The sequence below is a fragment of the Mixophyes fleayi genome, chromosome 1, assembly GCF_038048845.1.
Source record: "Mixophyes fleayi isolate aMixFle1 chromosome 1, aMixFle1.hap1, whole genome shotgun sequence".
Taxonomy (NCBI): domain Eukaryota; kingdom Metazoa; phylum Chordata; class Amphibia; order Anura; family Limnodynastidae; genus Mixophyes; species Mixophyes fleayi.
The window spans coordinates 314,743,907-314,757,575 of record NC_134402.1 but is presented as its reverse complement, the minus strand read 5'-3'; the positions used below and the strand labels follow the sequence as shown (position 1 = coordinate 314,757,575).

General features: G+C 41.6%; 2 protein-coding genes across 4 annotated transcripts in view; both read right to left on the bottom strand.

Annotated features, from left to right (window-relative positions):
- LOC142158404 (leukotriene B4 receptor 1-like) overlaps positions 1–13,669 on the bottom strand; it is a 315,057-nt gene that overhangs the window by 141,467 nt on the left and 159,921 nt on the right. The gene's annotated exons all lie outside the window — the stretch shown is intronic.
- The window catches only part of NFATC4 (nuclear factor of activated T cells 4), a 60,520-nt gene that overhangs the window by 25,807 nt on the left and 21,044 nt on the right, over positions 1–13,669 (bottom strand). The window contains exons 2-3 of the mRNA XM_075212259.1: positions 9,066–10,158; positions 7,877–8,039 (exon numbers count right to left, since the gene is read on the bottom strand). Coding sequence (XP_075068360.1) covers positions 7,877–8,039; positions 9,066–10,158 — 1,256 coding nt within the window. The remainder of the gene's footprint in view (positions 1–7,876; positions 8,040–9,065; positions 10,159–13,669) is intronic.

Here is a 13,669-nt window from a genome sequence, read left to right as displayed (position 1 = left end):
ATGTATGCACAAATATATGCATATATATTTATATACATATATGCACAAATATATATCAAGAGTTGGTGTGATACATATCAAATAAAAAACTGTACAGAGGCTAGATTATGGCATTTTTCAAACATACTGTTTGGATAATTATTTTTTCCTTATACTGCTTTTCTAATACATTTTTTTGCCAACTAATGCCAACTAATTAGTTTGGTTAACTAGTGCCAAATCATTTTTAGCATTTAAAATGTTGATAGTCAGATTGCCGATATTAAGGGGGCAATGCCAGAACCAGACGGCTGTATAATATAGAACCCCTAATCCTTACCCTAGATCTAACTCTTTTTTTAGATTACACAGGTGGCAAGTCCTGGCACTGCCTACTTAATACAGGCAATCTGACTATGTTGGGATTCTAGTCATCTGCATTTTAGTGTTACTATACCTATTGTCAGAAATATTGTAATCGAAATAATGACTACCACCGGCTCAAAGGTAGCATTTTGACTAAAAAGTGGGAGTCAATCAGCACTTTTGTAGTTTTTTCTGGGTGGTATCTAGGATTTCTTGGATTCCTTTACATGTGGGAAATCAGTACAGGGGATGATCAACTCGGATCTCCCCTGATACCAACACTGTTAGATCCAGTGTAGCGTGGATCTAATAGCAGCTTACACGTAACAGTAGATAACCAGGTAACAATAGAATTAGTGATGTTAGTGTGCAGGGAAGAACCATTACACCATCCACACACGCTCAAGGGTGTCCCGCCAGAAAAGTCAATCTCAGGCTTTGTGGGTGTGACTACATACTGACCATGTGTGGTGGCAGAACAGCATAAAACCGAAAAGGAAAATGAAAGTGCAGATTGCTATCCCTATACCATACAATGGTGTAACATATTTAGTATCTATAAACTTAGAAGAAGAACCAGCTGATAACATTTTATGGTAAATATTAGTGCTTTCACTATTTGCGTAAAAGTAATAAAGGGTCGTATTATAGATATGGAAATCTGTTTCCTATTAGTACTCTGTATAATGCCCATAACATAAAGATAGGTACTTTATACTTATATGGGTGCATTTAAAATGGGTGTTTTTTTGGCCTGTAATCTGCCTGCATGTCGTCCACCTTATTGTTCTTAAACTGCTGGGTGGCAGCAGGGCCGCCATCAGAAATCGTGGGGCCCAGTACAATGAAGCAGGCAGGGCCCACCCTTCCCGTTGATCCAGGGCCATCTTTACGACTGGGCACGATGGGCAGGTGCCCGGGGGCCTGGGGGGAAAGGGGCCCAAGGCAATGAAAAAAAAAATCCTGTAGAAAGCAAAACAAAACAAAAAAAAACCTTACCTTTTGTGGTCACGATCCGGCTCCCTCCCTGGTCCCCTCTTCCGTGAAGGGGGTCAGACTTGAAAGGTAAGTTAAGGTGGGCCCTAATATATATATATATATATATATATATATATATTATGTAAAAAAAAAGTGATTACATGTGTAATATATATGTATATATATATATATATATATATAATATATACCATATTTCCCCATGTATATGACCCAGGCGCAGGCTGGCATATATCAGCTCGGGGGGCGCAAAGGCGGCCGCATCACATGACACGCGATGTGGCCGCGTTCAATGTGATGCGGCCGCTTGTGCGCTGACGTGGCCGCATCCTGTGTCAGGAGATGCGTCCGCAGGTCAAAATCTGGTCATTTTCTATCCCAGGGGCGGCCGGCCGCCCTTCCGGCGGTGAAACTGAGCAGCCCGGCGGACCGATGCCCCGTCACCCGGGCCAGCCCGCCGCTGTATATGACGCTCCACTGTATAAGACGCACCTATATAAATCATGTGAAAAAATTGAGGATAAACATTATCCTCAATTTTTTCACAGAGTATTTGTGCAGCTTATACAGAGGAGAGACAACGCTATAGTCAATTCTGCCTTACCCTGACAGATGATTCCTCTGTCCAGTAAAGTCTTCTTTCTTCTGTCCGTCTGATGCTGGAAAGCTGCTTAAGGTCCTCTTCGCGATGACCGGATGTCCTTTCAGGACAGGAATCATCTGACAGGGTAAGTGCCACCCCTGTATAAGACGCACCCAGTTTTTAGACCCGAAATTTTGGGGAAAAAGGTGCGTCTTATACATTGGGAAATACGGTATATATATATATATGTGTGTGTGTAAAAAGGGATATATATATATATATATATATATTAGGTAGAGAGAGGGAAAGATTGATTCTTAATATCCGCAGTGGAACGCATGTGCGTTCCACCAACAGGAAGTTCGGCATTTGGAACACAAGTTTGCGTTCCACTGCAGAAGTTAAGTGCTAAAGGTACAGTTACGGCTCTGCTCACTGCCCTCTAGTCCCGGAGTCTTTGCTGCTGTCTTCAGCCTGGCTGTCACGGTGACAGCCAGGCTGAAGACAGCAGAGAAGACGCCGGGACTGGAGGACAGCGGGCCCCCTGGTAAGTGTGTGCCGCCGGGTCCCCTAGTGAGCCCTGGCCCGGTACAAGGGTATCCCCTGTACCCCCGTAATGGTGGCCCTGGGTGGCAGTAGGGCTCTTCGAGGTGGGGTGAGCTTTGCTCAGCAGTGCCAGCTATTGGTTTGACTGAGGCAGCTGGTGTTCAGGTCTCTTGAACTTGGGAAAGACTGAGAGAGCGACATAAGGACAGACTGAGTCATAAGAGAGATTGTAAAACATTAGTTTAGGTTGATGAACAAAATTATGTAATATAATTATTATTATTATTATTATTACTGGAGTGTCTGCTGCTGTGTGCTAACAGTTTTACCCCGCAGGCAAGAGTTCAGCACTCTCTTTCTTTCACACACATATGCACTGTAAAAATTTTCTAAAAAACGGATGTGTACTTAAGATTCATTTTTATCGTATTTTGCTCCCCCTTTGCACTTGTTGCAGTTTTTACCAATAAAATCAATTGTACTGGTAGCTCATGTTAATGCATAAGAACTAGCTTGTGCTGCATTCTGAAATTTGAAATGCAACATTTTACAGCACAATAGTGTGAACATTGAGACACGTTTGTCCTATTTTTAATACGTTTTTCATGTATTTCATATGTAAAAAGTTCAATAAAAGTGCATAGGTGTGATCAAGCCCTTAAAATACGTCAGTATATAATTTATTTTGATATTTAAACACTGCACCTGACTTCGTTTTTTTTTAATGAAAGTAAAAAGCGTGCATTCATACTTTTGTCTGTTTACATTTACAGTGCTGCACATGATATGGACGCTGTTTGCTCCAGAACAGTGCATTCAAAGCATAGCACCATTTATTTATATGATAAATCATTGTGAACATACCCACTAGGGGTTAACAACAGCAGTTACCCTAGCATTGCTGTATTTTACCACATTTATTATGTAAATGGCCAATTTGTGTGTGCTCATGTAGAAACCGCATTGAAATGAGCAATCCATAGAAGTGAATGGTCCATAGACATAAATGGTACTTCCCAGGATTGTTTATAATTTTTCCCCACATCAATAAAGATTCAGTTAGTATGTACTGAAGTGTGATCAAAGCAGAGAGTCCTTGGGACTCCCCTCACTGCCAGCCAGTCACATTTCAGCTAGCACGGGAAACTACTTGTAATTGGCTTAGGCGCCAATGACACTCCTGATCTATTGAGTTCACAGTCATTTTGTGGTGGGGTTCCTAGTGATTAGTATCTTAAGTTTTTTAATTTTTAAATTAAAGCACAGACTTTTCATGGCATACTATAAACTACAGTCAGAAGAATCGAAGGTTACTGGTGCTGCTTCTAATTATTATCACATGCAAACTCACCACAACCATTTCTAAATAAATGTTGTCTATATAAATATGAAATGCAGATTTACCATTCACATGGTTTACAGTTCAACCCGACTTTTTCCTAATATGCAAAAAACAGATATTGTAATTGATCTTAGCAAACCTTTTTAGTCAAAGCCTATCCAGTACTGTGAATTCATGGAAAATAATCATTCCAAGTTAAAGTTTTCCAGTGATGAAAACTATATAGAGGCACACATTGTAGCCTTACCTACAGATATTTTTTCATAACCTTTAAATTATGATAAAGCTAACTCCCTATATTTAATACAAAAAGAAATACTCATAACTATGATATAAGCTTCATAAGTACTGATTAACAATGTAGCAATATTTTATGGTAAATTGTAATGTAGTGTTACGTCTAGCGTCTCAAACATGAACTCCTAGAACAGGCAGTAGGGGTCTTCGTCTATAGCAGCCGCCTTTCCCGTAGAGCTAGCATCGCTCAAAGGTACTACAATGCTCCCAGGGCTTTAACTCTTAAGTAGTAGGAGCTTATGTTTAGGAACAGTAGCACCGGAGGTAGGAGGAGCACCAGTAGACTAGGACCAGTCCTGGACCGGACCAATAGGTTGTGGATTCAAGGCAAAGTCCAATATTCAGGCAGAAGTCAGGGCAACGAGCGAACAGGCAAAGTCCAGTATTCAGGTAGAGGTCAGGGCAACGAGCAAACAGGCAAAGTCCAGTATTCACTAGAGGTTAAGCCAATAAATAAACAGGAAAGGTCCAGTATTCAGGCAGAGGTTAAGACAATAAGCAAACAGGAAAGGTCCAGTATTCAGGCAGAGGTTAAGGCAATAAGCAAACAGGCAAGGTCCAGTATTCATGCACAGGTCACAACAGAAGTCAGTCCAAAAATGAGCAGAGAATACACAGGTAAAATCCTGGATCAGGTCAGCTATATGGTTCACAGAAGCTATAACCCGCAGGGAGGCTATGCCCTCGTTGCCTTAAATAGTACTAGTGGCCAATACTGAAGCAGTGCTAACCCCTGCATTTTTCAGCCCCCAGGAGGCTGTTAATAAATTAGTTTAACAGCGCACGCCTCGGCTGTCTGGCAGCTTTCCGGGCACGGTGGCAGTGGGGAGAGAGCGTCCTGGTTGCATGGTAACAGCCGGGATGCTCAGACCGGATGTGACGTCCTGGCTGCCAGGGCAACAGCCGCCTCACGCGGAAGAGGAAACATGGGCAGGCCGTCACATGACATGTAGACAACATATGATAATGTAAGTAAAATATAGGAAATTGGATGTCACAAAATAATTATGTGTTCATATAAGTAATAACAACACATCACTACAGTGTTAGAAAAGTTCACATTATGGAGTTGGCAACTTCTTGATATGCGTAGACCAACAAATGTAATAGGGAAATGGGAATATAAGGTTGATACACTTGAAATAAAGCATGCTGCAAAGTCCCCTTGATCTCAGAAGTTATTTAGTACATAAACAAGTGTCATACGAGCAGTTTAGTAGAAAAAGAAATAAAATGTTGTAATGAATTCATTGTAGTTAAGGGAGGTGATTCTAAGGTGAAAGTATACAGTGCTCTTTACTGACATATATTACTCTATCTGTCCATGCCACCATAAAATGTTCTCACACGTTGTACATGCTGTGAGGCCAACAGGCACATTGTGGGGTTTATTTATGACCCCACTGCAATAGGCATCACTATGTACCACTGCAAATTGCAGCCGTGAAGCCGGAGAGGCTTTAGCTGGATCCCATTGAAATAGCAGATACTGAGATGCTTTGCTTTTTACAGCTTAATGAATTATCTAATACTGCTGGCTCCATAAAGGTCCCTGTGTGTATAACGGGACATCGACTCTTAGCTCAGCTGTAAATAGTGGAACTGAACAACACAGAGCACTATATGGTATTTGGAGAATGGCAAAGAGATGTCTCAAAGGGACACCTAAGGACACCTCTTTTCTCTCTTTTTTGCCTTTGAATACATATCAGGTGCAAGGGTGCACCACTCAGGGAATTTTCTACATTTATGTACCCTGATAAATAGGTTTATTTATGGACCTATTTTGGATATATGGATTTTGATATACCTAGTGCGGTTAAGATTCTTCTTCTCATATTTGGAGAATGGGTAAGTTATTGGCCAGTATTAAGGGGTCTATATAACAAGCGGTGAATAACACAAATGTTGACATGAGTGTCGGATAAGGCTCTTTCACCACTTTTTTTTTTCTCCAGTCTTAACCTATTTACTGCCGCTTACTGCTGTCTCCATAGACCTCTATGGGACAGCGTTATTAGGCAATTCATTAAGCTGAATCGAATCTCAGGATAGTGTCACTTGACTTTAACTTAGGACCCATCTAAAGCCTCTACTCACTGGACAAAACACTATGTTCACGCACTAATGTTAGCCTGTGCATAGTACTTTCTCTATTCATCCCAGCGATAGCTTGTCTGTGAAGAGGAAAGAGGCTTTGTGGAGGAGGGGAACTTCTCCGGGCTTCCAGAGCAGCCATGGCATGGTGAATACCACTGGTACTTCATTATACATCGCTGTGATTTGCAGTTACCTTCCACCATTATATATAGACCCAATAGTTTCTGACAGTAGACAGTAAAGTCGCACAGTGTTTTAAGGACCACATCTTACAGCATCTACTTTAATGCATCTGCATTTAAACACTTGTATGTAGGTTCCTGCTACATCTGTCCATCTAGACATGATGATTATGGTTTGTGGTTTGGAAGATGGGACTCAACAGCACAGGTCTTACACACATGAAAATAGCATCTCACCACGAGCCTACACTTACTATTACATTTGGCCACCTCCTCATTCATTTAAACTTTTTTGTTTTTCTACCAATATACTGCTTGTTTGACAGTCATTTATGGTTAATATAACTTCCTACGGTATTGGGGCATTGAGGCTGCTTTTATTTTAAAATAACAAATATTTACGCTTTAAAAGTAAAAATTTTTATGTGCGCATGATTATAACATACTTGCGTCTAGATGTAGTAAGGGACTTAGTTGGAATTATTGTAAAAGTACTGATTTCTGCCACCTGTAATGTGGTATAAGTTTTGGGTCAATCTACACGACTCAAAGGAATTATCTTCAAATATGCATAACTTTCACCCCTTCACGATTATTTCTGTATATTAAAGAATTCACCAATGTAGTTTGTGTGCGTCATTGTGTATATCCTGCAGCGGTGAGGAATGCCCTACATCTGCCCATCACCTGCATAATGTGCTCAGTCTGCATTTTACTGCACAGATCCTTGCACAGTTCTATGAAAGTAGTCACATGTTTTACCAACACACTTTCATTATGTCTACAAGGCACATATAAGACACTATGGCCCTAGTTTGTACATATTGTCTGTATTCTTTAAATTTGGTTAAATTATTTTTTTTTATGTCTTTCCATGTTTTTCTTTTGTTTCCTGTACGCTGGTGCTGGATTTTAAACACTTGCTAGTTTTTCTGTCCTTCCTTGAATTTTATTTTAAATGTTCAACCATGCTTGTCTGTCTCTCTTCATTTTATGCTGTACTGTATCTGCTCCCAGTGGAGAGGATGGGAGGAAATCATTTCAATATTTCATGAGCCATCAAGCGTGACACTGCATTATTGCACAATATATAGTAAACACATACCTACAAAGAAGGCTTCTAAAGGTTGCATAACTTGACACAGACATTCATATATACACACAGATTCAAACATGTATAAACATTCTGAAACTACTGGCAATAAACATAAAATATTTTCAAGCATATATGGTTAAAAAGACAGTTACACTGGGTACTTAATATAAAAAGACTAAGGGGTATATTTACTAAACTGCGGGTTTGAGAAAGTGGAGATGTTGCCTATAGCAACCAATCAGATTCTAGCTTTCTTTTATTTTTTGCATTCTACATAATGACAGCTAGAATCTGACTGGTTGCTATAGGCAACATCTCCACTTTCTCAAACCCGCAGTGTAGTAAATATACCCCTAAAATATAGATGAGCTCTAAATTGTGACTGTTACCTTGACCACAGGATGGCCCCCAGGTGAAGCCTTTACTGCCCCTCGGCTCCCTTCTGTTTCATAATGAGCTCGATGATGGGTCCTTGGCTGTACCTCTATTCTCAGTTCTAGACCCTCATATTGGCAGGGCAATGGCCAGTCGAGAGGTGGTAGAGATGATGACCTGAATAAGAACAACATATTTGTGCATTGTCGTATATATCATTAAAAAAAACATTATTTTTTCAATAGTGCTATCAATTACCACAATAGTCCAGATAATCACTGGATACGCTATGGTGGCCAATGTTTCCTGGACCAGACCTAGGAATAACAGATTCCATGGAATGACTTTGATGCTATGCAACATTTATTGAGATAAGCTTTTAAATTATTTTATCATGTACGAGTAATTGATCATATTATTATTAAAATGGATACAATTACTGCTCTATGAGGTGGTGTCTGTGTTATTCCAAGGTATTCTACTGGAATCATCAGACACTATAAAGATTAGAGTGATTATCAGATAAATGCAGATTATATTTATTCCAAGTGCATATGTGCATATTAAAGATATTTTTTGCCATATTACATACTATACATACTATATTCTGATCTCTGTCTTATTTGTTTTGGACATATATCACTGACCACAAATACATGTACCTGTGACAGAATTCAATATATTTACTCTAGTTACTTGTATTTCTTATATGCTTTATCAAACCTCACTCTACCTTCTTCTATAATAGTTGCAAACTGTACTTATTGAGCTTTAATAAAGAGTTCTTGCTATGTTAATGCAGAGGAAGGTAGCACAAAACACACAGCAAAGAAGATATCAATTTACCCTTACAGGGTCCTCCATGACACATAACACAGAATAGCAGTTGGACTAAAACTCCTGACTAATTCCTTAACTGTGTAATTAACTAGTTTGAACCAGTGGCACAGGGAGGGCAGGTACAAAGTGCCAGAGCCTTGGCCTGCCTGTGTAGTGGGAGGAACCATTAACCTGGTATGGTCACGCTCCCTTTGGCGGCTACGAAACGGGCCCCATAAGTTGATATACACTGATCCTGGTAAGAACTACTGGTACCATTTCTTTTAAGAAACATATAATTTATCAAGTACCTACCAATTATACATGTCAGTAATAATTAAGACTGATTTACATATATAAAAAAGGATGGATTTGAATCATTACCTGAAAACTGGACTTTGCCCTCCAACTCTTGCTTTGGACCACGCCAAAGCTGATGGCACAGCCAAATAATCCATCCCCACATTTTCTTTTCTGCTTTGTGGGAACATCCCTGTACTTTCATCACTAATACACACAGGTGCTGCTGAGGAAAAGGTTTTCACAGGGCTTGTGGATTCCTCAGGCCTAACAGGGGCTACACTCTGTTCCGCTGAGGTTCTTCTGGCCTTTTGTGGAATGTTATCTCCTCTTTCCAGTGAAGCTGATATTGTTTGTTGACTATGATCAGAGGGCTTGGGGGAAGCTTCTGCTTCTGAAGACAGGTTTTCATCCCCCAAGCTTCCCCGGCGTGAGGGGGAAGGGGAAGGTGAGCTGGTTTGGTGAATACCATCTTCATTGGAATTGGAGTACCTCCTTTTACCACAAGGTGATGTAGGCCTTGAAACTTGGCCTGAAGGATATGGTGACAATAACTCTTCACGGGATGAGAGTGGAATACCTGATATTGGACCAGTCGGCCAAAATTCATCATTGTGACCACCCCAAGGTTTTGGAGAGCCCCTTGGGGAACCAAGTGGAGAAGCTAGTGTGAATCTTGAAGCAGCTTCATTTAGCTCTCTTTCAACTTCTTCACACATTTGTCCCAGAGAGTCACAAGAAGAAGCCTCAGAGGAAAGAAAACTCCATGAAGAATGGCTACTTGCTGGGCTAGGGCTAAGGAAAGAGTCCCGATAACAAAATGGATCCGGAGGGAGGAATAGTTGATCACGTTGTGGTCTGTCATCCCAAATATCACTCCTACCTTGCTCTTCCTGTTCTCCATCACTATTTGAAGGTGAATCACTTGTAATACGTATACTCGGGCACTCTAGGAAACGTGATCCTCCAAGTGGAATGAACCGGGATGGTTGACTGATGAATGTTCCATTTAGATCATGATCTGAGGCACGTCTGGGAGGTGGTGAGTGCATGCCTGCCCTAGTAACACATGCCATTCCACCACCTGCTTCACCAGTGACACAGTTATTGGGTGGATTAAGGGTCAAGGTGTTTGAAGTTAAGTTATTGCTTAGCAAAGGGTCATCAGATTCCAGATCTGCAGTGGCATGATAAAAACATCAAAGTTATAAATAAAAATATTCTAAAATTGAAATTTGAGTTTAACTTGAAATTTGCAGTCCTGAAGTAATTAAACATGTATTGCCTCACCAGGAACTTTTTATATAAGCTGTACATAGCAGAGCATTGGTGATTTTGCCTGTGTCACTCACTGCTGAATTTATTTTATATTCCCTGTACAAATATAAACTTCTCAAATTAAATACTAATTGCTGCAGGTTCGACTTTATTTGCATATACTGTAATATCACATTTGGCCAGTTACAATTGTCCCTTTTAATCTCCAGAGACTAAAATATAACCCATAGCTGTAAACGTATTAGAACAATGAGCTCTATGTTCTGAGATCTAAAAGCAATGATTGACAATTTATCTTCACATGATATCACAAGAAACCAAATGTAGACAATTGCACTCCATTTCCTTGGAGCATAAAACTGTAACTGATGTTTAATTTTCTTTGTTTCTCATTACAAGGATACAGCTCATATTGTGTCCCTATAATAGACAGTATTGAAGGCAGGTTGGAGGAAAGCCTGATGGAACGAGTAAGATCATTCCAGAGAAGCCGGGCAGCACGGGAGAAATCTTGAATGTCGGAGTGAGAGGTGGTGACCAGTTAGGAGGTGACGCGGCAGTCATGGGAAGACCGTAGTGGGCGAGAAGGAGTATGAGTGGAGATGAGGTTGGAGAGATAAGGAGCAGTGGAGTTAGAGAGGGCTTTGTAGGTGAGTGTGAGGAGTTTAAAAAGGATTCTGAAGCAGAGGGGGAGCCAGAGAAGAGCTTGACAGAGAGGGGAGGCAATTAAGGACCAGCGGGAGAGGAAGATAAGTCAGGCTGCAGCGTTCAGTTGGAAGAGGAGCGAGACAGGTGCGAGGCAATCCACTAAGGAGGAGGTTTCAGTAATCCAGGCGGAAGATGATGAGGGAGTGGATGAGAGTTTTGATGGCATCAGAGGAGAGGAAGGGTCTGTTCCGGGCTATAATGCGGAGATGGAAGCAGCAGGATTGGGCAGGGGATTGTATGTGAGGGGTGAAGGAGAGAGAGGAGTCAAGGGTGACCCCCAGGCAACAAACTTGGGATGAAGAGAAGATAATGGTAAAACCAATGGTGATGGAGAGGGCAGGAGGGGAGCAGTCTTTAGAAGGGGGGAAGACGGTGAGTTCAGATTTGATGTATTACAAAACGTATGCATACCACTAGATAGCAAAGAAAATGTGTATGTAAGGATGATTGACTATATAAACACATCACATGTACAGTACGCATTGAGAACATCCGGATTTATGTATTTAATGTAAAAAACATATTTTTATTAATGATTATAGTTGGTAATTTCATATATCGCTTCCTGAAACTCAATATCTCCAAATCCGAGCTCATCATCTTTCCTCCTGCCAAAGTTGCTATCCCTCCCAATATCTTGCTCTTGGTTGACAACATCACTCTTTCTTCTGTCACCCAAGCCCGCTGCCCTGGAGTCACCCTTGATTCAGCCCTCAGCTTTACCCTTCATATCCAGTCCCCCACCAAATCCTGCCACTTCTGCCTCCGTAACATTACGAACATCCGTCCCTTCCTTTCTCAGGAAGCAACCAAACTCCTGGTCCATTCACTCATTTCTCGTCTCGACTATTGCAACCTCCTTCTCACTGGTATTCCTCGCTCTCGCACTTCTGACCTTCAATCCATACAGAATGGTACGGCTAGGTTCATCTTCCTCTCCCACTGCACCTCTTCCGCTTCTCCTCCGCGTAAATTCCTTCATTGGCTCCCTATCCGTTTCAGAATTCAGTTTGAGCTCCTTACCCTCACTTACAAAGCCTTTACCAACACTTCTCTCCTTAACATCTCTGACCTTGTCTCGAGGTACAAACCTACACGGCCACTCCGCTCTGCTCCGCCTCTGACCTCCACCTCAATTCACCCCCATTACCTCCTCCCATGCTCGCCTTTTAAGACTTCTGCCGTGCTGCCCCTAATCTTTGGAACTTCCTACCCCGTCTGACTCGACTCTCCCCCAACCTTCAGTCCTTCAAACACTCACTCAAAACTCACCTTTTCAAGCTCGCCTATCCTACCACCTCTTAACCATTATATCCATCACCTCTTCTTCCTTGTCTGCCTTCTAAATTTTTGCTCCCAGTTGGTCCTACTGTCTCTTACCACCCCTCCCTTTAGAATGTAAGCCCTCATGGGCAGGATCCTCTCTACCTATTTTCCCACGTCTGTCTCCTGTCCCTTGTACGTCCCATCACGTCTTTTGCTGCACTTTGTGTGAGTCCCCATAGCATTACTCACACTCATCTGTGCTGCTGACTTGTATTACCTCATCTATTTGTTTCACGCTCCTGTACGGAATCTGTGGCGCCTTATAAATAATTAATGATAATATATAATAATTATAATAATTAATGATAATATATATATATATATTATATATTTTGCATGTGTTCTGATAGGATAATATTACACATATGCATGTGCATCCTGCAGTCTATTTTATCTGTTAACATATGACAAATACTGTTTAGGCAGAGCTCCACCCCCACAATGCAATGCTGTGAATTTCGGTATTTTGCAGCAGGAGGCAGGGCTACGGTGATGCAACGGAATCACCACACCTCCTCCTGCACTAGTCACATGATCTCCTGTCCATAAAATATATTTATGCAGCTATTCGCGTTCACAACACTTTACTCTAAATTGTTTAAGGGAGGATATGCCTACTTGTTGGCATCTAGCAGGAAGAAACAAACCCTTTTTCTGAAAAAAAACCGCACAGACTGGAGTTTAGTGTAAATAACGGTCACAGTTTTATTTAAAGTCAACAACAAATTCATGGAAATCAGTACGCAAGGTTCCTTTTGCTTTTACCAATTTCTCAACATTTTTGTTCTGCCCATCATGTGGGCACCACAAGAACGACCCCTGGAATTTCTGGGGCATGTTCTGTCCACCATGTGGGCACCGCAAGCATGCCACCTGAAGCACGCATCTTGTGCCCACAAATCCTTTTTTCCCTTGGCACGCCCCCATAGAGGCCCAATTGTTGAAGCTGGAGCCTGGCAGACGGCTGCCTTTCCAGGGTGATTATGCACCTTTGCTGGCTCCCCCCCATATCTATGCCTTGTACGTCGCTTGCCCCCGCCACACGAAACCTTCGTGACCCCTTATTGAGGCCGAAGCCCCCACCACCATGCTGTGACACAAACTGCCCAGCACCTTCAACGCTTCCTCTATCGCATTATTGAACAAGTCCAACACTACCCCTGACAGGCATACCACATCTCTCCTATAAAAACCAATGCATTTCATGCTAATGTCTCTTCCGTATGCTGATGCCGCCACACGCGGAAATATAATCGACAGATCGCCCCTAGCCAGCCGCTGATATTGCTGCATCTATACTAAATGAGTGTGTTCTGAATCTCACTATATCCCAAACTAGTTCTTGCACGCATCTCTTAAAAACTGCTGTGAACTGG